This window comes from Gnatocerus cornutus, chromosome 5, assembly GCF_029298725.1.
Source record: "Gnatocerus cornutus isolate USDA-ARS CGAHR chromosome 5, icGnaCorn1.1, whole genome shotgun sequence".
NCBI classification, from domain to species: domain Eukaryota; kingdom Metazoa; phylum Arthropoda; class Insecta; order Coleoptera; family Tenebrionidae; genus Gnatocerus; species Gnatocerus cornutus.
Window position 1 is genome coordinate 4,145,152 of NC_142237.1, and position 25,477 is coordinate 4,170,628.

General features: G+C 33.9%; 1 protein-coding gene and 1 long non-coding RNA gene across 3 annotated transcripts in view; both read right to left on the reverse strand.

Annotated features, from left to right (window-relative positions):
* The window catches only part of Zasp66 (PDZ_signaling and DUF4749 domain-containing protein Zasp66), a 47,858-nt gene extending 24,157 nt beyond the window's left edge, over positions 1-23,701 (reverse strand). The window contains exons 1-3 of one of the 2 annotated variants that reach the window (XM_088037218.1): positions 23,409-23,701; positions 11,611-11,759; positions 4,086-4,350 (exon numbers count right to left, since the gene is read on the reverse strand). In XM_088037218.1, coding sequence (XP_087893344.1) covers positions 4,086-4,350; positions 11,611-11,759; positions 23,409-23,522 — 528 coding nt within the window. In that variant the 5' untranslated portion in view covers positions 23,523-23,701. The remainder of the gene's footprint in view (positions 1-4,085; positions 4,351-11,610; positions 11,760-23,408) is intronic. The other variant, XM_088037217.1, reaches the window with a different exon arrangement.
* On the reverse strand, positions 5,512-7,391 carry LOC148173785 (uncharacterized). Its single transcript, XR_015770127.1, has 3 exons — positions 6,736-7,391; positions 6,001-6,672; positions 5,512-5,948 (listed from the first exon to the last, which is right to left on the reverse strand). It is a non-coding gene; the product is annotated as an uncharacterized LOC148173785 (long non-coding RNA).
* Positions 23,702-25,477: the final 1,776 nt, after the last annotated feature.

A 25,477-nucleotide genomic window follows, 5' to 3' on the forward strand; every position in this document is an offset into this window, starting at 1 on the left:
AAAATAATACATAATATAAAAATAAAAACAAAAAATATAAAAGCAACAACAAACCAATTATTTAATAAAACAAAAAACAAACAAACATAAAATTAGCCGAAATTATTAAAACCAAGGCATTCCTTTGTCGCAACGCGAATTCACAAGCTCGGGTACTAAATTTGTTCAAATTTGATGCAAACTACAGTGAAACCTGTATAAAAAGGAATTGCAATCCGATGTTTACGATGTTTATATAACCTAAAACCTCAGCTGAAGTACAATACGAGGTAAACAATATAAACAAGACAGTCGGCGTGTTACTTGTTTTCTAAACAATTCCCAATTGTTTCTAAGAAAATTTAAAAGAGTAAACAAAAAATTTCCCTTTTAAATATGCAATAGTCCGTTTTTTGGCTTCCGTGTTTGCGTAAATTCTGCTGTTTTTTAAAGGTTTCAGGTCTTTAAAATAGTCAATTTTGTAAAAATCCAAACAGTTTTAGAATAAATATTTAAAATTATAAAATTAAGGTATAGTAAATACAGAATTAACATGACCGATCTAAGAGCCAAAAATTTGAAAAATTAGATAATGTAATAAATTAATTCTAAATAATATCGTCCAATATGTTACGAATACCGGAAAGAAGGTAAAAGAAGGAAAACTAAGTGGAATGTGCGATGTATTTGTCAAGTGCTGTATGCCTTCGTTCTAAAGAATCCAATCTGTAAATAATTTGCTTCTTATCTAACTGGACTGTGAATGAACCGAACAACAAACAGAAAAACTTGATGTTGTCTAAATTCGTAGTAAATCATAAATAAAGCCAAGACACAAATCATTTTTGTTGTTCCCGACACTTTGGCCAATGGTCAACCTTCAATAAAGACATTTTTAGTAAGTAATCTCTTTAAATTTTAACACAACGTGAAAGTTATCCTATCACATCTGTTTTAATTTATTCTAATTGTTAAAAGTGTTATAGGTGTATTGTAAATGTGCGCTAGCATTAGCACAATTGAATATAAACAACCAATAAAAATGCAAGCAAAATAACAATCTTCAGCAGATTTTACCATTTTTTAAACCTGCCAACAAAGAGTTTTATAAATAAACTTTTAAAAAATTAGTTATTATTTTTACGATTTTTTAATAAAATTTAATAAAATCATTGACTAATTTGTATTGGTGAATATCTCATTATTTTTAATTAATATCATGGCGCTTAGAACAGTTTTTGAATTTCAACGTCAATAATTTTTTTCTCATTTGTCAAGACGACAATATTTAAGAACTCTCAATATCAAATTGCAAGTTTATTAACAAAGCTTAATAATATAGTTTTTGCAGTCAGGTTAATGTGACAATGTCTACTCGTAGTTTAAATAATTTCTCAAAATATGTGACTCGCCGCTGAGCCCGTTATTTAGGTATGTCAAGTCTTTAAATTTGAATGGACATCGAGTCGATTTCGAGACCAAATGGGCAAAGAAAAGAAAGTTAGTCGTTTATTATCGTACAATTTCGTTCAGCTCACTTCTCGGACACATGTTATTTTTTCCCCCACCATTATGGTTACAGAGGGTTGGTTTCAACCTAAGATGTACGCAATTTATCCACAATTTGGGCGATGCAGGCTTCATGTAAATTAGATCCTACATGATTATAAAAGAATTAACAGTGGAACGAACATGATATTCTTCTTGTTAAAGAATGGTTCTGTGTCGGGACGAAGAGCTTTTTACAAAAAAAATGTTATTTCCTGAGATATTTAGTTCTAAACTTGGCCAAATTTAACGATTTTCAACATTTTTTTTATCATACTGTCATTACTTTTTTTCAAAAAAACTCAACGTCCCGACATTAATTACTATCTTAACTGCAGTTTCACAAAATTTGAACTGATTTTTTTCACAGACAACGGAGTAATATCGAATTTTGTGAGGCCTGAAAACATACATTTTTCTGGAGGTAAATCGCCGCCTTAAGCACGTGCAGCTTGTGGTGGCACGGTCCGAATTGGTTGGTTAACAATCCAAATGAGTGGCCCGAATCCTGGACACCTAAAAGTCCTGAAACACGCGACACCCGAAATTCAGTTGGCGCAGAAAGAAAAACCGCCATTGTGCTAAATGTTACGGAGCCTCCGCCAGAACTACCGATTATAAAAAAATTTTCGCCCACCTCTAAATTGATAAGAGTTATGGCCTATGTTTTACGGTTTATTAAGGCCACGCGGGAAAAATCCAAGTCAAATTCTCTCAACCTTTCAACATCCGAAATCAATCAGACTGAGAAAATTATTTTAAAATCCATTCAAGAGAGTGCCTTTGCGGAACAGCTGGGGGCTGTAAAAATGGGCGGAACCAAGCGCCATAATTTGTCAAATCTCGATCCCTTCGTAGACCAAGACGGCCTCCTCCGAGTAGGTGGTCGTTTAAAAAACTCTCCTCTAGCGTACGACAATAAATTCCCGGTACTCCTTCCGCGAAAACATTATTTCACAAAGCTTATAATCCGAGAATCACACGAAGCTGTACTTCATGCCGGGCATGAGGGCACTTTAGCCATGGTTCGCCAGAAATATTGGCCGGTCGGTAATTCGATCTTGCGTAAAATGTGCAAGAGCTAATCCTCAGCGACTCAATCAAAAAATGGGCGATTTACCTAAACCACGTGTACAACCTTTACGTCCGTTTTTTATCTCAGGAGTGGACTATGCCGGTCCATTTTATATTAAAACAAATAAAACCAGATCAAAGTCAAATCTTACGCAGCGTTGTTTGTCTGCTTCTCCACTAAAGCCGTCCATTTGGAACTTGTGGGCGATTTAACAACGGAGAGTTTCTTAGGGGCTCTAAAAAGATTCACTTCGAGGCGCGGACATGTGAAGGAACTGTTTTCGGACAACGGCACAAATTTTGTAGGTGCCGAAAGAGAAATGTTTAGGTCCGCACAGTTTCAAAACGAAATTTTGAATTCGATGACATCGATTAAAACCAAATTTACCTTCATAGCGCCAAATTCGCCGCATTTTGGAGGTCTCTGGGAGCGTGCGGTAAGAAGTGTCAAGCACCATTTGCGTCGGGTCGTGGGCGACGCGTCTCTAACCTTCGAAGAATTTTATACCTTTTTAACTCGGGTAGAAGCATGTTTAAACTCGCGTCCCTTAACCCCTCTTTCCCACGATCCTAATGATCTGGAAAGTGACTCCTGGTCACTTTTTGATTGGGGGCCCCATCACTGCTCCAATCGAACCCGACTTGGGCGAACTCCAACCAACCCGTCTATCAAGGTGGCAAAGGGTTCAACAACTACAACAACATTTTTGGAGCCGCTGGCAAAAGGAGTATTTGTCGCAACTTCAAACACGTCCTAAGAGCCAGCAAACCACCCACAGCATCACCGTCGGAACCCTCGTCGTCCTGGTGGATGACAAGCTACCACCGCTTCGCTGGAAGTTAGGGCGAATCGTTGAAACCCATGCAGGAGCTGACGGCTTAGTGCGCGTTGTGACAATTAAAACTGCGAGTGGTGTAACTAAACGAGCAGTGAAGAAAGTGTGCGCCCTTCCAATCAATTAGACAATTCATGATTGCATTTTCTTTTATTTTATTTGTATTGTTTATTCTTATCTCTTTCTGTTGTATCTTGTATGTAGTGTAGTATTAATATTTAATTCATTTGGTAATGTTGAAGTCCAATACTTCAAGGGGGCGGCATGTTTACTGGAGCACCCAGTAAACCAAATGTCCCAACCTTTTTTTTGTGTGGTCCCACATCAGTCATCCTTCACCGCCACCACGCCCTGTGAGGGTGTCGGTGCAGGTGGCTTTTCTGGAGACCACAGCTTCTAAAATCAGTCCTGTATCAGTTGCCAACGAATAAACTCTAATAACACATTTGAAATTTTCTATAATTTCTGGTCCTTCGAGCAACTACTTAAATTACGTTTTACTTTCAAAACACCATACAGTCCGCAATTGCATCTAACAACAACAAATTATGGTACAAAGATGAACACAATTGGCAAAATTTGGACACATTTTACACTTTCCAAGATTAATCTTTTTAATTTTACTGCTCCATAATAATTATCATATACCTGTTGAGTCACATGCATTTCTGAATCTAAGGATCCCGTTCTCTTGACATTTGGAAGATAAGAAACTGGTTCAAAATAGTGGTCATCAATTGGAGTCAAAGGTGAAGAGTAAAATGGGGTCAGCGCTGATCCGGCTGGACTGTATGGCGAAGGTGTCGAACAGTTGCCTCTCGGAGATAAATGTGGCGAAACGGACAAAGGACTGTAATTGTGAGAACTGGTTCTTGACGATCCCGTGCTAGCGTTTTGACGCGATGAAATTTCCCTAAAACAAAATGAATTGTATTTTATCTAGGAACTTTTATTTAGTAAGCATAAATAAAGGAGCGACTAAAAAATAATTAATTTGACCTTCGTGTTTTTTCACATGGTATTATTTAGAATTTTGCCGGTTTTAGAAAAGACATGATGGGAAATTTATCAATTTATCAAGGATCAAAAGTCCTAACTATTCCTACAAAATCTCGAAAAATTAAAATAATACAGGGTGGCCCATCTAAGACTTTCGGGCTCAATATCTTTGTTATTTATGAACGGATTTTTCCAAAATTTAAAATATAATTTCTTGAATAGGTAAGGATGATGTGACATTACCAGCGTCATCCTTGTCTTAAAAATGTTAATTTTACTTGTCTTATTTTAAATTTTAATTAGTTAAAAGTTATGTCATTTTATAAAACAGCAATAATTATACGCGTGTGCCAAAAATCAACCGTCTAGCAAGTCAAGTTGCCGAGAAAAAGACAAAAAAGGACCTCAACATTTCCAAAAGATACTAACTGATAGTCGGCTATGAAACAATTGACTTCTACAGCGAGTTTAAATTTTGGACATCCCTGACTTGTTGATGAATCCGTGACATTCATGACATTTGTGACATTCATTTGAGGTTATGTTTATTTTTGAGCATTATGATGAGGACTATTGATTTAAACATGCACATTCACGATTTTTTATCTCGATCTTTTAGTAACTAATCACAATGCGTTGAACCGAGCATCGTTTCTCGACATTTGTGATATTTCTCGTTTGAGGTTATGTTTACTTTTAAGCATGATGATGAATATCATTCATTTAAACTTGCGCAGAACGATTTATCCCGATCTTTTGAAATTGAAAACTAATCACAATGCATCAGACAGCGTTTTGGTGCAAAAATTTCATAGGCACAAGGAAATGTGAGCGAAAAACTTGTTGAAAGTTGGTCGTCACCAGAAAAATGATTGCAGAATGGTTCGTTATGAGGTGCAACTAGTATTTACGACTTCTTTAGCACTGTCACAGGTTTATTGGAAATGGAAATTCAGTGACACGTATGCAGTGAAGCGATTTGACTCATTTATGATTGCATTTGCGTTAAAACAGTAATCTCATTTATGATGAAGACAGAATTAGATGATCACAAGATTTCGTCCTTTTTCAGGAAACTACTTTACTTTGATTAACAAATAATTTGTTACAAGGTATTTTATTGTAAGGTACAAAGTTTTAACAGTGAATAAACTATACCAGTGACAATTATGGCAATGTAACACCATATTTTCTACAATAGTAATGAACGAATGTACAAAAATTTACAAATGTATCAGATATTTACACTGTTACAACATGTCTCTGTACTTTGAACATTTATAACAAGTGCAAATAATGCTGGAATATTGTAAGCGTTTGGTCACTGGCATTTTGCTTGTTGGCGATGCGATGAGATTTGGCTTTTTTTTACTAGCAACTCATTTCTTGAACTTTCTTGTAACGAAATGGACACAAACAATTAGGGGCAGTATAAGTTTTTGGATATGTTCTGTGATGGCGAAGAATGAATTTGAGGCCCCTTGGTCCGAGCAAATCGCTTGTCGCTTTCAACTGGAACATATGCATCGATGATACTAGTCATTTTCCTTCGCTGAACACTTACCATGTAATGTTGCGGCGACTCTTCATCGAATTCATCAACAAGCAGGGTTTTGGACTTTTAGCAGCTTGGTTACTGTCTGTCAAACATATCCACCCATGTTAGAAGAATCCAAGTGGCATAGTCGTTCATGGTGGTCAACAACACCGTCCAGAACGTTCTGCAATCGTTCTTAATGCTTGCAGCAGGGTACGATAGGGTGTCAATAAGAGTCCTTTACATGTTTGCATCTTTTGGCGGTTCATTGAGAAAAAACAGGTTCAATATTGAAAGTAACAGTCCGTGTTGAAGTACTGCATCATTTTCAGTGTGTTGCTTTCAGTCTTGTTCGTCTTTTTTCACTCGTCCAAGTTATTAATTGGTTGTTTAAAGAATTATCCCATTGAAAGAGTCGACCGACGATACTTTGTTAGAAATATCATGTGTGCAATTTTCATTAGAACGCAGTTATAAATGATGTTCATTGTCATTTTGTTTCATTTTTTTCTTGCACTACTTCTTTGACTCGTTATTCTTTCTTAGTGAGAAATTGTCTTGATACCGTGCAAGCACATTTTTCATATGATAATAGAGGGGGTATAGTGGTCCTAGATCGTTAGGTAGTTCGCAAGGTTTGTTGAAGCAACAAATACAACTCGCAACATCATGCACCATATTCAGTTCGAAAACACGAATCTGAAATATCAGATGTAAACAGTGTTCCTACAATTTGCAATGACCTTAGAAAATGTAACTCACTATTATGCGTTTTTGGTGATCCAAAACCGCTTAGTTGTCGGTAAGTACATGTATCTGATTTGCATATTACTTATACGTCTTGGTATCATTAGTTGGTTTCCTATTCAAAGTTTCATATGCTAATCTTTCGAAACGGAATATTAATGGTACTTACTGTACGACCAATTTGGACTTGAAAAAACTTTCATGATAACACCTTTTAGCATGGCGGTCTTGAAAGTGTGCAGAATTGTGCCTACATTTGTCGATTCGACTTTGTTTCTACAAATCATAATTGAAACATACGAATTTATTAGTCGCATAGCCACTAAATACCACAAAACTCCGTTTTGACATGGGTAAGCTTGTCTTTGCCGTTGCTCTTGTAGGTTCTAAGCCACTCAACGATACAGCATTCTTCGTTACTTTTGCATACCAACTATACCGACTGCACCAGCATTTTTCGATAGCAGCACTACGTCCTAGATTTCATACGTATTGTGAACCAATTTTGACTTCTTGACTACGGCAGTTCACATATTGGAGCTTCGAGCTTAATCTACTTTGGATTAATGACATTATTAAACAAAAGAAAAATGTTAAAAGTATCTAGTACCATACATTTTATAGGCGCAGTAAAGAAGTTTGCCGAAAAAGGATGAAATCAGCTAATTCTGTCTCCATCATAATTAAAATAACTGTTTTAACGTAAATGCAATCATAAATGAGTCAAATCGCTTCACTGCATACGTGTCACTGAATTTCCATTTCCAATAAACCAGTGACATTTCTAAAGAAGTCGTGAATTCTAGTTGCACCTCATAGCAAACCAATCTGCAATCATTTTTCTGGTGATAACCAACTTTCAACAAGTTTTTTTACTCACATTTCCTTGTGCCTACGCATTTTTTGCACCAAAACGTTGCCTGATGCATTGTGATTAGTTTGCAATTTCAAAAGATCGAGATAAATCGTTCTGCGCAAGTTTAAATCAATGATTTTCATCATCATGCTCAAAAGTAAACATAACCTCAAATGAGAAATATTACAAATGTCAAGAACGTCACTGACGTCAGCGATTATTGACAGACCGAACGCAGGGATGTCCAAAATTGGGCGTGGGAAATTATTTTTTTCATAGCCGACTATGATTTTGCATCTTTTGGAAATGTTGAGGGGCTTTTTTCTCTTTTTCTCGGCAACTTGACTAGCTAGACGGTTGAGTTTTGGCACACTCGGATAATTATTGATGTTTTATAAAATGACATAAATCTTAACTAATTTAAATTTAAAATAAGACAAGTAAAATTAACATTTTTAAGACAAGGATGACGCTGGTAATGTCACATCATCCTTACCTATTCAAGAAATTATATTTTAAATTTTAGAAAAATCCGTTCATAAATGACAAAGATATTGAGCCCGAAAGTCTTAGATGGGCCACCCTGTATAGAACAAGAAAGTGCGTTAAAATAAAGAAGAGATCAGATCACCTATGACTTTTCTTAACGTATGTCGTAGGGTTTATAATGAAATATCATTAGACCAATGATGTCATAAATAAATAGATGCACTGTAGAGAGAGAGAGAGGTAGCGTCCTCAACACTAGAGCGAGATAGCAATAGAAAAATCAGCTGATGTCGGGAGACGTCAGTTGCTATTAGAGTTGTCAGATTTAGAATTTTTGAAAGGTATTCTCATTGTTTAATACCACAATGTTAAACTAAGCAAAGTCGTATTTGAAGACCAAAGAAGCATACCTAGTGGTCCTTTACCAATACATGTTTGGCCAACGATAGGTTATGTTTAAACGCAGTAATGAAAAATTATTCTGTTCTACGTGAGTCGCAAGCTTAACAGCTACAACGAATTATTGTTTCAGATATTGTCAAGCTATGTAAACAAGATAAGTACGTTCAATTCATTCAAAAGAATCTGTATGGAACGAAAATATGTCATAATCAAACTTATATCAGCTTTGGTGGCAAAGAAGCAAAGCAGGAATATCATTGTACACAATCTTACATTCATATTTATATGTACTTGGATTAAATTGATTGTAATGCTTTAGAAGTTATGCATTAAACAATTTTGAAATTTTGGAAACAAGGTGATATCCAGCAAAGACGTTGAATTTTTAACTGCAATAAGTTTTTTAGACGGAAAATGTGAGTCAACCGTGTAAAAATTCATACCATGTGAACATAATATTTGGCCTCCAAAATTTGCTAAATACAATAATATTAAGTTACAGCTTGGTATATACATATGGATTACACTGATTCTTTAGATCACCTTCTATAGATTCTTTTCGTTTTGTTAAATGACTGGACTATTGAATATCATTATACCACCAGGTTGCAATTTAATCAAATCAAAGTCAAAGTTTATTTGGTCCATTTTCAATAACATTACACTGAAAAATAGGTATTTATTTCAGCTTCAGTCACAGGAGTTGAGGTTCTAAGCACATGTAAATGGGTCAAATTGTGAAGAGTAACGAATGGTGGTGGAGTACTTATTACATTTAACCACCCATGCTGAAACTGTTATTGAATGTGGCTAAATGTTTTTTATAAGAACTTAAATATATGGTTTTTTAACTTTGATCACTTGTGTCGTTCTATTTTATGTCCTTTCGTGCATTCAATTCATGTCCGTGTTCAAATCTTGGGTCACAAACTAATTCCCAATCGCAGTTTGACCAAAGTACCTGTCGAGAATAGTAATTAACATTTAAATAATTAGGATCAAAATGGAATTGGTATCAAGTAAAAGATTGGAAGCTGTATAGTTTTGTGTCTCACCATTTCCCGATAGAAGAACCAGCCTGGCCGACCATATCAAGATGTGAAAGACCTGGGGTATTTAATAGGTGTTCCTCACGTGGTTCTGATAGCAAATGGTAAAACAGACCAAAGCTTTCTAAACAATACAAGTACTATCCTCGGTACTTCGGTCAAGCTACGATTAGTACACCAACAGATCATGAATGTTCGCACTACAAAACCTTCAAAAAAGTTAGTTTACGATCCAGGGTTTAGTTAATCGGATCTCAGACTATCTACATCTTAGCCATATTTAATAAAACTACTTCAAATCGAATTTGAATTTGGCACATAACCTTAAAATGCTAAAACCAATCAGTTGTCAATCGTCACCAAAGACAGGCTAGTGCGCACTTTTGTTTATGGATATGGTTTCTATAAGAAAAATGACGTCTCCCGATATCACGTGACATTTTCTCTACCTATCTTTGTCTCACTTATGAAATTCTTAAATAGACTATCTCTCTCTAGTGTTGAGGACGCTTCCACGCTAGCAACACGGGCTTAGGGTGCATCTATAATGCATTCACGATCTTTTTAGACCGCGGCAAGCCATGGAAATCTAGTATAGTAACCTCAGTTGACATATACCTAGTAAACATTTTATGGCTTAAGTCAAACCACCCATAGAAAAAAAACTGGGTGTTGTAAACTGCAGCCGACAAACTTCTAGGTAGAGGGTTGACCCATGGTTGAATAGGCCCGGACTCATTTCGTGCTCATTTATGGTCCCCAATCGCAAGGATTAGTACTGCCCGGCCCTCTCATAATGTGGCCATAAAATTTACTAGGTATATGTCAACTGAGGTTACTATAACTTGGTTGGTAGTCGACCTTGGTGAGCTAAAGTTTCCTGAAAATGATTGACATTGGTTCTGTCGATTGAAGTTGTCACCTTTTTTTGGTTATGAATTGTGTCTGAAACCTTTCCTCTGTTGCCAATTTGAATCGAACATTCAGAACTTGATAATTTAATGAATTTTTATCTAAAATTTTGAAATTATTTTTCAACAAATGCAATATTAATCATAATGGAAGACATTACTGCTGGTATATTCCGATGGCAAAAAGTTTACCATTCTCAAGAAGCACTTCTGCCAGGTCTTGATTCTAGTCATAAAACCTTAAAAAAGTTTATTTGATCGAATTAGCATTTGACCCAGGATTTTATGTTATGGAATCTCACACTAAAAGCAAACTTTGGCGAATTTCGTTAACTAAAAAGTGCAACAATTTAGAATTTGAATTGTTTTTGTTTACATAAAGTCTTGTGATCGTTCACTTCTCTGTGCTTGTAACCCATAGACTTAATAATTTTGAAAAGTGTTGTTTTCTCGGCATAAAATTCTAATTGTTGCCGCTTATCAGCCAAAAGTGTTCATCTTTGGTGTCCAGAACTTTGGAAACGGTTGCACGCCGCACCTAAAAATATTTTGAAAACAAACGTCTACGGGACTTCGTACCTTACAAAGAATATATTTGTAACACCTCAGATCATTTCAAGCCGATCTTTTCGAAACTGCAAATAGCACATTTTTATTGCAATATTTTGAAGCTAATGCCTTTAAACTGTTACTTACACGATTAAAAGGAAATACACGATTTTTCTAGTATCAGAAAAGTGGCAAACTTGCATGCATGAAAGACACATGTCAGATGTGACAGTAAAAAAACTACCTCTGTCAGTCATTGTAGCCGACAAAAAGAAAAAAAACATGGCCTACTCTGGTCTAAAAAGATCGTGAATGCATTATAGTAGTAAATTATTAGATCATTGCATTAGACATAACTTCTAACCTCACATTATTCACGGCCCTAAAACACAAATTAAAGGGTTTTTGTTAATCGCAGTAAATTTAAGAGTAAAAACAGGATACAAATTCGAACTATTGTCACTGTCATTATTGACATTTCCAATGAACTTATCATACGACATACCTCCTTGGTAAGAACAGCATGGCTGAGACAATTTTCGTCTCTTTTTTGACCGCACTCGCTAAATCGCACTAAACCGTTTGTTTGAAAACGAAATAAAGAATTGGAGAAAACGGTGAGTTTTGAACTCACCTTTGGACAACTACTCGAATGTTAGTGCCAGCATTTTTAAATAAAATCTGGGCGTCTTGGTGTCGAATGTCGCGAGCGTCGTAGTTTCCCACTTTCGTGATGATATCACCACGTTGAAGGAGCCCGTTGCATGGTGAGCCAAATCCCACCTAAAAAATAAAAAAAATACAGTTACGAGTACGTTATAAAACAAAACAATATTAATTTAACTGTTTGATTCATCTGTTTAACGGGTGCAATGCTGGCAAGCTTAGATAATCTGCGAAAAATGTGTTTGAAATTTACAGTGCAAAAAACGCTTTCGTTTGAGCTTCAATTCTTTTAATTATTTATTTAAGAACTTTTGTGACCTTGCTATCTTCTTGGAGAGCGTTCAAGTGACTGTTCAACTCAGTGTCATTTGCTAAATGCAGACCAGTAAAACTGTTCGACTTTACTCATTGCAAAAGCCCCCACCTCATTGGGAAACTTGGCATATTTTGACATCAAACAGAGATACCAACATTAAAGTTATCTTGGAAGAAGCTGACAAGTGTTTATAAATGTTTCTAGGATCAAGGGTGGTTCTGGAATTCCTGACAGGCAATATTTTGCCGCTTTGTTCTCATAGTGAATACAACTATGTTTAACTACACTTAAAATGTCACTCACTTCAATGACGTTTCAGTTACGATTTTGTGTCCAAGTCTTTGATTTTCAGGTTTCAAACCATAACTAGAACAGTTTATTTGTCAAAATTAACTTTGGTCTACGATTGAAGTTAACTGCAAATGTCAGTTGAAAAATCTAACTCCACATTTGTAATGAGCGGCTAATTTCTTTGACATTTCGTAGCTACCCTTGATGATAGAAACATTTATAAACACTTGTAAAGTCCGTTTTTTTATTAAAAAACCACCAACACCCACTCTCCCACCACTTTACAACCGGCAACATCGTCGATGATGACATTTTGGTGATAAAATCAAATAGGTTAGCTGCCTAATTGACAATTTGATTACACATAACGGCCTTTTAGGCTGTGCCAAGTCTTTTCACTATTAAATCCATTGATTTGCAATCCAACAGGCTGCAAAAGAAACGTTTTTAACGGAAACTCTGCCTAATTTTCAGAAATGTTAAAAATTTGACAACTATTTTCTCACCAAAAATCTCCCTAGGCAACGTTGCCGGTTGTAATACAGGGAAAGATTGCGGTGTTGGTGGTTTTTAATAAAAAAACGGACTTTATATCTATAGAATATCCGGTGAGAGATTGGGAGATTTCGACAGTTGACATATAGGTTGGTAGCAAATTATGCTACAAAATACACTAAAAACACTAAATTCCTACGCGAAATGGGTTGACAGGGTTGTCAGTAACTGGGGTTATTTTGTTATTTTAAATTTCGCGCGTATGGTACACTTTTTATCGCGTAGATTTAGTGACTTTTCTGTCATTCAATCTCTGACCGTACAAACTATACAAATGTGTAAAATATGTACGATTTGAAATATGTATAAAATCTTTATTAATTAATTTTTTTGCAGCATTTGCGTAATCATTATTATTTTAACATAAACAGCCTTGCACATTAATGGTGACTCGATATTGAGGGTGTGTTTTTCCACATTTCTATGTTTTCTGGAATTCTTCTTGATATTTTCTTGTCGCTTGATTTATAATTCCAGTTGCCCGAAACTGCATTACAATACGTTTTAATGCTTTGGAAAAACGGTGTAATCAAACAGAAAATTACCAAACCCGTTCCAAAAATAAGTTTCAATCATAAATATTTCCATTCCCTATGAAAAAGCAATTGGGCAAAGTCAAATTTAATGAATTGTCGATAGGCGTCAACGAAATTTAAGATTGTCTGGCGTGATTTTCACTTTCAATCATAGGCGTACTTTTAATTATTATTTATAGCAAATAATGGCAGTAATTAATTAAGAATGCCTAGATATTTAACTGTAGTTAAAAAGGAAGAACCATTGCAAAATTAGAAAAAAAAAGTTTGATAAGTACAAAATTGATGTTTATATGTTAAGATAAGATATAATAATAATAATAACAATATATTCAGGGTGATTTTTTTAAAACGGCAGGCGTTGTAGAATTTTTATTTATGAACCGATTTCAACAATTTAAAAAACAAATTAAATGGTTTTTAATTTACTATAAACTAATGATTTTAAAATTTTTCTAAATGTCTTAGTATCTTTTGGGCGATACTCAACTTTCTTATTTTAAATTGGAACTCATTTTTTTTTCATAATTTGGAAGATATTAATTTTCTTGATTCAGAAATGTGCAATATGTTCTACTTCTACCAAAAATATTTTTAAAAAAATTATCGAAATTGAAAAAAAAAAATAAGCAATAAAAGTTAATAAAATCTATTGCATTGTGTCAAATAAAAGAATGCCGTTATTGGATTGGCAATCTTTTTTGAAATTATTAATAACAAAAGACAATAATAATTACAAATCAGAAAAAACAACTACCTAATTTAATTAAAATACTGTTATCCCGTTTTTTTCATTGCACAATGGGCCCGTTCAGCGTTTTTTTTTATTTCATAATTTGAAACTATTTTGCGTAAGTAACCGATTCCCAAAAAATTAAATTTTTTCAGCAATTCTTTCACCCTTAAAAAAAATCCCAAAAGTGTAGATTTGGGAAACGGGGCGTGGCTAGCCGTGACGTCACACAACGGTACTCGGCGCACTCCATACTGATGTCAGATTTGAGACATTTCAGCATTACTGATTCCAAATTACTGTTGTTTTAAATATCCGAGAGCCTAGCGTATTTTACATTATAATGTGAATTTAAAAAATGCCATACAAAAGATATGTAGTTTCCCAATGTAACTAGAAACACATCGGTAATAGCACCTGCTACACAATTTATCAGTCTTCTTCAAAATGAAAAAACAAGAATAACTTGTTAACGAGTTATGCGGCAAAGTGATTTTGTTTCAAATGAAGATATACAACACAATTGAAAAAACTTTAGTCATTCTTAACCGCACAGGTGAAGTCGTAAATAAATACATACATTACATAAATACTCCTATCATTTTTGTTTCAAACTTGCCCAAGTATCTGTGATAGTGCATTACAAAAATAGCACTTTTTTTTCGGCAATATAATTTTCTTGTAGCTCGTAAATATCGGGCATCCAACATTTTTAGCACCGTTTTGAACGGCTTCATACCGGTATTTGATCAGACGGGCTTGTATAAAAAGTGATAACTGATAATGTCATTATCAGCACGCTGCCGAATTTATGAAAGTTGAGGAAATGGACTTGCAGGTTCCAAACTTTGCTCCTTTGACACTGTTTTTCCCATAATGTTCATCCTAAATTCGACGATTTGTACACAGTATTATTTAGAACAGGAATTGATTAGTCCAAAAACGAAGGAAACCGGAGCTTCTTTGTAGGTCAAAAAAAGTACGACGATCATGAAAGAATGAGGATTTTTGGGGAAATAAGTAAAAATATTTTATAAATCAAAGTATACATGTATTGGATACTAATATATAAAATAAAAAATAGATTTTGGTAAATAATTTTAAAAACAAATTCCTGAGTGACAAAATTGAGTGACAGATTTACAGTTTCTCAATTTTAGACATAGAAAATCCAAAAATTATTATTTATTATACCGCAATTTTATAACTCATAGTGTTAAATACATAGAACATCTTATCAAAAATGTCACTTTCGGAAAAAGATTTTTCCGCTCCACCGCCGCCCTACTGTGCGTGTATCCCTAAAATATGAATACATACTCTCACTCGATTAGTTTCGTAGGCTTATTTTTATACCCAAAATTTCAAATTCCGATCGCTTGTTGTTTTTGAGAAAATCACGTTGAACCATTCCGTATACAAATTACCTATTTTTTAATGTTTTTTTGAAAATTTTTGATAACAAATTGAGAAACTTCAAAAATTGTATTTGTATTTTTATTTATTTTTGTTCTTATACTTCAAGATAATTTTTTTTTGCATAATTAAATAAAGCAAGTTAAAAAACATTAACTCTAAAAATTTCAACCAATTATCTTAAGCCGTTTAGGTGCTATGATTTTCTTTCACCCAGAACCATGCGAATTGCCCACTGCCCGCGCTGAATTAACCGTGGTGTGACGTCACACGACATAGAACTTTCAAAATTCCCAGCCGTATAACTCCGGATCTAATTGATGAATGATTTTCAAAATTTCAGGAGGTCTTTAGATCACCATTTGCTATCGAAACATACAGTTTTTTCTATTAATTTGAAATATGCTAAACGGGCCCATTGACATCTACGAGAAATGCATTGTGCATTGTAAGGTGTAGCCCCATCTTGTTGAAAGAAAACTTGTTATATCTGTTATTTGCTGCTTTTTGACATTACAATAACGATATTGTGTTATTTGACACCACGCACCTAGATTTTATTAACTTTTATTGCCTAAATTTTTTCATTTTTGATTTTTTTTTTTAATATTTTTTGTAAAAGTAGAACATATTACACATTTCTGAATCAAGAAAATTAATATCTTCTAAATTATGAAAAAAAAATATGGGTGTCAATTTAAAATAAGAAAGTCGAATATCGCCCTAAAGATACCAAGACATTTAGAAAAATTCATTCAAAAATCATCAGTTTATAGTAAATTGAAAATCATTTGTTTTTTTAATTTTTGAAATCGGTTCATAAATAAAAATTCTACAACGCCTGCCGTTTTTTAAAAATCACCCTGTATCTAAGAAACTTAAATTTTCCTCACTAGTGATCTAACATAAAATTCCATTCACTAGAAAGGAAAATGAAGTTTCTTAGTTACAATAACCATTATTAACAATCGATTTTTCATTTTAAGTTTCAGCGAAATTGGAAAAAATCGTATACTGCACTTTTGAGGTAATTTGAATTTTAATCACTCATGGACGAATTTACCACAACTCAGTTGTAGTAACCTAATTGTAATTGTTCTCGTATTTCTAATTTAGAAAAAAATTAATTTACCATTAATCGTCTGTCATCTAAGGTCAAAAATAAAATTTGACGATCGTAGAACGCATAAATCTTATGGGGTATGTGAAAAATGAAATAAGAATAAAAACAATGCTTGGTGTTAAAACAACTTGGCGATGAAAATTAATTGTAAAAAGTCCACAAATAGGACTGACCGTTCCTTACATTTGCCAATTTTTCGTCCTTGACTCAGTACGTATTTACATTAAACAAAACAATAAAATATGCGAAATCAGTGAAAATGTAAACCCAAAAAACATACTTATACAGGGTGATTTTGAAATAGAAGCGGAAAAAAAATCACGGTCAATACGTAGAAGGCATTTTCGGTGATTTTTATTAATTTTAAGGTAAAAGAAAAAGTTCCAAAATCCCGACCTTACCACTGATAGGTACAAAATAACCTTAACAACAACAAAGAGCATTTTTTTCGTTAATAATGTGCATTGTTATTTTAGTAACCTTAGTAATCATTGGCGTAGCATTAAAATTGAAATCAACTTCTTTTATTTTTTTTTAAAGCTGAGACAATTATTTAAAAAACGAAACCTGCCAACTTGCTTCATTTACAATAAGCTGTAATGGATTCCGCCTCTATTTCAAAATCACCCTGTATATCGAGAGATCAAAAAAAGACTTGTTCTCAGTAACCTTTGGAATTCGACCGCATGTCCATAATTGCCGCTTTGACAGCTGACAATTTTAAGGTTATTAGATGAAAACTGCATTAAAATGCAAAAAAAAAGCGTGTTAGAATTAATTTTTCATACGAGAACTTTTCGCAATGTGATTCAAATATTATGAAAATCTTTTATTAAAATTTTCACAAAATTTCAAGTTTAACCAAGGTTCCTAAATTAAGCAGGTTTGCTCGTTACTAAGGCTGAAACTCCACCCCCTTTTGGTTGCTAGGGACGTGTGACCATAAATGACGTCACAAGAAAGTTCTGTCAATTGTTTTGGGGTGTAAAAACATTGTTGGTCGCCAATGTTGTTTAACAAAGTTCTTGTAGAAGCATCAGAGTTTTAAATAATAATAGCAATGAAAAAATTGAATCGGAATTAAAAAGAGCTTTCCGATGACGTATTCGCGCCAGTTCAAGAGGCCTGCTTCTATTGGCTGAAAACTTTGTAGCAAACCTGTTAATTTTAGTAACCTTGAAGTTTAACAACATTAAATTACTTGACAGAAACAAAACACTGTCTCTTCAATCAAAGACATGACTTGAAATTTCAAAGCCAACTGAAGATGAGTTTTTTTATCGCAGGATATACAGGGTCCGGCAACACTTGTGTCCACCCCCAAAATCGTCTTTAATTTTAAAGATAGAATTTTGAAAATTTGCATACGCTTACAGTTGACAAAGCTCTAGAAGCTGACGCAAAAATTTGTTTTTTATCACTAATAGTTTTGGCGTCGCGGCGCCTTAAAAATGTAATTTTTAGTTAATTGTGAGGGTTTGTGATATCAACCTCTAATTTATTTTTTTTTCATTATAAATGTGTTAAAAATATCTCAGCTGTTATTTTAGATTCAATGCAAATTGTCTTCAAAATTTGAGAAAAAAATGCTGTTTTATCAAGTTAGTTTCCAATTTCATTACGTCAAAATTGGGAACTACGTTTACACCCATCTGTCAACATCTTGTGTCACAAATGACATCTATCCTTTGGTTCTCTTTAGATTGTAACAAAAGTCTTAATTGGTGAAATTGTCTCTTTGTCGAAGTTAATTAACGATTTCTGGTGTCCATAAAGTACAACATGCCCGTGATAATCAAAATTAACCTTTATAAGAGTGAATGAAGTGACTTGTGAAATTTTGGTGTAAACGTAGTTTCCCGCTGCGCCGTCAGAATTTTGAAAACAACTTGATAAAACAGCGTTTTTTTCGCAAATTTTATACACAATTTGCATTAGATTCAAAATAAAAACTCAAATATTTGTGTTACAGTTATGTCGAAAAAAATTTGAATTCGCGAATATTTCCGCAAAAACTCAAAAATCGCTAAAAATTCTACTTCTTAGGTGTCGCGACGCCAACCAAACCGTGAAAAAAAACAAATTTTTGCGTAAGCTTCTAGAGCTTTGTCAACTATGAGCGTATGCAAATTTTCAAAATTGTAACTTTAAATTTAAAGACGATTTTGGGGGTGGACACAAGTGTTGCCGGACCCTGTATATTGTATTGAATTTAAAATGCAGAGTTGAGGAAAGAGAAGTGAAACGTGAAAAAGTACTTTTTACTACATACCAACAAGACAAAGGGTAAACCGTGAACCCAAATGAAGTACAAAGCCCTTAACCACAGCCTACTCGGCATATTAACTGAACCTAATGCGAAAGTTCAACATATTCCCAAATTTTGGGATTGTACACTAAATTGACAGTGGGTTTGATGTGATTTTGAGATTATTTTAGGTAAATCTAACAATTTGTATATTTTATTCAGTGAAAAACCCCTTGCTTAAACATTTTATTACCTTCTTAAGCCAAAGTAGTTGAAGTAAATTTGAAGAAAATTGAACAAATTATCGTTTTTTCTAAACGCTTGTCAAAATTTATGAAATGGATTTATTGAGTTTTGAAAAATAACTCCTCAGTTGAGATATTGACAAATACGTCAACGTGATAAAAACCATAAGGAAGTGAAATTTGGAATTTTTGTTAGTTGTTAGAAACATTTTCGTTCTAGGATTTTATTTACAATATTAGGGGGGTTGCGAATGTTGAATTCGCAAATATTGAACCCGCGAATGTTGAAAGTTTAATGTACTGACTTGGTACATAAATAACTATTAACTCATTCAAATCAAATGGGGTAATGGTCTTATTAGCAAATTAAGCACATTTTTTAAGCAAATTTAATTTATTTAATATAAATAAATTATTTAAATTTATAACATCCGACGAATAAAACTCGCATTTAGATGAAGCCATGTTTAGTTTTAGTGAATAGAATTATTGCCCTATTAAAACACAAACATATATTACTATGGTTCTGCATACTAAACTATTGATTTTTAAGTCATCTTGCCTGTACTCTTTTTTTATTTTGATTTTTATGCAAATTGTGTTTAAAAAGTGCTTTTTTGTCAAGTTAGTTTCCATTTCTGAACGTCAAAATTAGAAACCATATTTACATACCAAACTGTCAACATCTAGTGCCATAAATGTCATATATTCTTGAAATTGTCGGTTTAATGAATTCATACGAATGAATGAAGTAAAAATCTGGTGTAAACGTAGTCAGCAACTGTTCCGTCATGGTTTTGAAAACAGCGTGTTTTTCTCAAATTTTAAACACAATTTGCATACGATTTAAAATAAAAACTGACATATTTTTATCACAGTTATGTTGAAAAGAATTTGAATTGGCGAATGTTTCCACAAAAACTAAAAAATCGTTACATTCCTTCTCTTAGGCGTCGCGACGCCAAACTAATGGTGATAAAATAAAAAAAATTGCGTCAGATTCTAGAGCTTAATCAACCATAAGCGTATCAAAATTTGCAAATTTTTATCTTTAAAATTAAGGAAAATTAGTGTTGCCGGATCTTGAACAAATAAAGTGAAAAGATAACGCTGAAATAAGAAATTTAGCTGCATGGGGTTTGAAACTAATAACTCAAAGAAGACAGGTAATATAAAGGTGTTTGACAAAGATCAAGTGCAAATATTGTATGCGTAATTTACGAAAGATTGGCAATATACCAAGAAATTCCAGTGGGATAATTTGACTATGACACCATCTGCTAGTCAGTAATACAACTGAATGCAGAAATTTCTATTTTTTTTAATCAACCCATAACGGAAAAACAATTAATTTGTGGTAAAATGTAAAACTACATAATTGAAACATCAAAACTATTATATGCATTTCAAACCAGTAAAATAATTGCACAAGTATTGAAAGGGTTTCTACGAATCTAATATTGCCAAAAAAATCCAAACAATCATTTAAATTGCGTGACACTGTCAAAAAGCTTGCCAGGTTTCTACGAGTCTGACCTGACCTGACCTGACCGTACCTGACTTTCTAAAAAGAAAAACCTAAACTATCAGTTGAAAATTGATATGAAGCTGTTAAAGACTGCCAAATTCTAGTCAATCTTGAAAAAGCTATTCATATCACACGTATTTTATTTTAAGCAATGAACAATAAGCTCGGGAATCGCACTAGTATGATGTAGATAAATTTCATACATCAATCTAGTGAAAAGTAGCGATTTCTTAATCGTCGTGGGAAATAAATCACTTTTGATTTGGTTCCATTATTTCTATATTGATATTAGATACTCCAATTACCTGCTTATTTTTCAACATTCAGAATGGTGTAATTAAAATATAACATGCCTCTGAATTTGCCAAATTGCCTTTTGCACGTGCAAACACGAATCATGTACTTACTTAATTAAGAACTTAATTGAGAAATCTACTCCACATTATGTTTTTAAATGCATTTTCAATTGAGAAATACAAAAACATTGGCTTAATTCCTATTCTTTAGACCTTAGCATTTACCACTTAACCCATTTCCAGGGTTTATCTAAGGAATAATGCTTTTCTCAATTTATACCTGTTTTGTAAAAGCGGCCCTTTTAGTGGACAAATCAATGTACAAAGTATTATAACTAAAAAACGACTTGTTTATGCGTGAAAAAAAATTATGAACTGTTGTGAACCAATTATTTAAATGATTTTTTCTACTCCTTCTAATATAAATTACTCATTACGTATTTGACAGCAGTTAAGTAATAGTCTATTTAGACTACACGTGTATTCTAAATTAATGGCGACCGCAGAAAAACCGAAAATTTAAATCGACTACGTAACCAAAATTTTAGTTGGTAATTCAGTTTGGTCAGTTCATTAAAGTGTTCGGAAGAGATATTTAAAAGTAAAATCGCTTTAAATCAGCTGAATTATCGATTTAAAAATCCAATTTTTAGTGAATTTGTTTGTGTTTGGTTTGTGGATTGGCATTAGATCTAGTGGGGTGATAATTTGCAAGTGTCAACCATTGCTCGTGTTGCGCAGTTCGTGGCGCAATTTAATACAATGTCTGACGCCGAAGACGAATTTACGGCCCCTGAAATTACGGCCCAAGCCAACATGGTAATTAGTAATTTGCTGCCGCCAAAGTCGAAGGAAAAGTATGAATATAATTATGAAAAATTGGAGAAGAAAGAAAAACATAACCTCATTTTCTGAAAACGTTATTCTTGCCTATTTTGAAACTTTAGGTAAAACATTGAAACCTTCGTCATTATGGGCGACATATTCTATACTCTCAACATCAAGGAAAATGTTGACATTACCAAATATTTGAAATTATAAAGCAAAAAAATCGTCAACGTTTACTTCTGAACAAATTAAACGTTTTATTAAGGAAGCTCCAGACAAAAAGTATTTGTTTTCAAAGGTAATTCATGCATCTAAACGCGACATTTTATTATAGTTATCTATTTGTAGGTTGCACTGATTGTTTCTGTTTCCGGTGCATGTCGCAAAAAGGAATTAAAAGACATGCAAGTACATCATGTGAAAGACATGGGAAACGAACTTAACATCAAAATCCCTGACAGTAAAAATTAAACAGAAAGATCTTTTATTGTTTCTGGATATTTCTATGATATTTGTAAGAGGTATATGAGCCTCCGACCCGCAAATGCTGAGAGTTCTCAGTACTTTTTAAACTATCAGAAAGGGCAATGCACTCGTCAAGTGGTTGGCATTAACAAGTTAGGTGATCAACCAAAAATCATTGCCAAATTTTTAAATTTGGAGTATCCAGAGCAATACACAGGCCATTGCTTTAGGCGTTCTTCGGCGACAATTTTGGTTGATGGAGGAGGTGATTTAATGGCGTTGAAACGCCATGGCGGATGGAAAAGCCAAGCCGTGGCTGAAGGTTATGTGGATAACTCGATGGCAGCTAAAAGAAATACGTCAGATATTCTGTGTAACAGCATTGAGAATAACAGTGACACACCAAATGTGGCTTATTCTCAATTTAATGGATCAACTTCGAAATGTGCGGCACCAGTTGCCCTCACTAATTGCAAAAATGTTACAACAACCATCAATAATTATTATAACACAAATAATAAATAAAAGCATTTTTTTTAAGTTTAGTTGTAATTTTCCACCGCAATCGTAGAAAAAGTATAGTACGCAACTCGAGGGTAAGGCGACTTACGTACACTCGCGAATTATCGCACTCGGCTCGCGCTTACAATTTTTCGCTCGTGTGTAATACGCTTCTTACCCTACACGTTACGTAATATACTATTAATGGCCTTAAAGCACAGTTTGGCTACATAGTATTGTCTGTAAATACTTTCCTTACACATGCTTGAATCATTTACATTTAGGTCATGTGCACACACATACTGTAACTAAATATTATTTATAGACATTTTATTAATTCTGGAGAATTCATATTTTCTTACTCTGATTTTTCTTCATGGTTCTACACAATTCAATTGAATTTATTTTTATTATTTATTATTATAAAGGGTAAGCGTTGCTCTGTCGAAATATCAGGCACCTATTTTTAGTTCTGAAAACACAGTCAGGTGGATAATGGACTGAAACAAGTGGTCGTCAGTAAAGTTTAATGTGTTAGTTGCTGAAAGAATATTTCACAATTGCGGAAGCGTCAACTTTAAAATATCGTTTCTATATATTTAACTCAATTCTAGCTCAAATCGAAGCTTACTAACAAAGCAACAGAAAATAGATTAGTGTCTCGTGTGTGACATTGCATATTCACCTTAGTGACAATTAAAGGCGCCTTGACGTCCGAGCCTCCGACCAAGCTGAACCCCCATTGTTCAGTGGGAGAATTCCTTCGCAAGACAACTACAACTTCATGCGTTCTGCCCATGGATTTTCTTAAGAACACCCACCAACCAACCACCAACACGGTTTACTAGGCACGCACTCGAAAATAAATTGGAAGCGGACAAAAACTATTATTAGAAATTAACAATAAATCCTAGCCAACAGTGGCATTAAAGTCTTTGCTGTTTTTTTTTCTCGGACACTCAACAGGTTTCGAATAACTGACAGAATTCGTTCAGTGGTCAGGATAAAATTTGGGACGCCCCTCCTTCGTCTTACGATCCCAATTTTGCATTGCTGCAGAAATAGAACTACTATTGCGTTTCAAATTCTTAGATAAGTAGTGACGTCATGGTGGACTCAGCTTCGGGGTTTTTGAGGAAAGTGCATTTTTCCAATTCTGGAAAAGTAATCCTGCAAAAAACGATGATGTAGGTCAGGAGAAGGTGTGCCAAATATTCGAAGTATTCTTCGTCATTACGAATTTCTAAGAGCAAATAGTTATTTTAAATGCGAAGTGTCAAAAAATTCGTGTTAGCGATTTTGTTTTTTTAGTGACAACGCCAAAGTAAACAAGGGTTTGTTGATGGCGATGTCGTGTGCTTGGGGTAGATAAGTGTGCTCAACATTACTTCTGAGGGCTATAGGGCTTGAAAGTTCTTGCCAAACTCGTGCGAATTGGAATGCCCTATGCGCTAAATTTTTCGCTTAACTTCACTTATTTTTTTTTTCACTCAAAATATAAATTCCAAGAATTTAAAATTAGTAGACAAATCAGTTTGAACTATTTACTTAACACATCAGATACTGAATACATGAAAAAGTAATTTCATAATTTGTTTTTGAATTAAAACTTTGTTAAGAAAATTTGTCACACCCGTGACAATATTTTAACAAAAGTTGGCAAAACTGGTTGAAATCTGTGGGGTTAAAAATTGATAATTTGTATACAAAGTAACAAATTGATAATGCAGTTTTTGCACTAATTAAAGTTAAAAGAGATATTAGAGATATACTGAAAATAAATGTCACGGGTGTGACAATTGTTAGATCGAACTTTCCAAATTTGATGATTTAAGGCTTAAACATGTACACACAGTTGGTTTTAACAACTCCTAATAAAATTAAAATGCTCATATGTTAAAGAAACTCTGGATGGTATGGGAGTCACAAATAAACGTATCGTTCACAGAAAGGTAATCAACAATTCTGCTGAGGATTTATTCTTGAAAGCAAAAAATCTATTAATAATATAAATATTTTGTATACTGGTGAATTCAAAGTCAAAATATCTGAATCAACTAAGTAAAAATATTCAAGCAATCAATACCAAATATCCAACAATATCTCATATTTTGTGTAAATAAAGAAGTTAGTTTAGGGTGGATGTAGGTATGTCTAGCGGATATAAGTACACTCGACCAATTTGTGAAACCGAAACTGGGGGCTGTGGGCGCCTTCGCCTGTGTAAAATATAACTTACTTTTGTAGCATTAAGTTTTTAAATGTAGATTTGGGGTAGTAACCCCTAGTAATTAAAAATTAAAATAATCCCTTTTTCGAACGTTGTTTACTTTAAGATGGTGAGACCGAGCAGGTTCTCACAAAAATATAAACATACAGCCTCAAGTGGCCGGAGTCCGTGCCTAATCAGCGAAATTTATGCGTCTGGGACCCATAAAAATCTAGTGAAGGGTTGGGAACATGTAAGTTTTAGGGAAGAATTCATTAGTCTGAATTCAACCAGCGTTGAGTAAAGTTAAAATAATTGTGATTGTGCGACTTTAATTGATTAAGGTGAGTTGAACCTCACTGAGTAGTAAGTCAAATCATTGAGCAAGTCTTCCTCGTTGTTATGTGTATTTTTGAGTGTCAAATTGGTGATAATTGTGGATTTAGCTGTTTTTAATTGAAGACAACTAATCGGTGAGTCCGTTCTAATTTAAATGATGCTAATTAGAATTGTAATCACAATTGGACTAAATGTTTTAAGAGTTG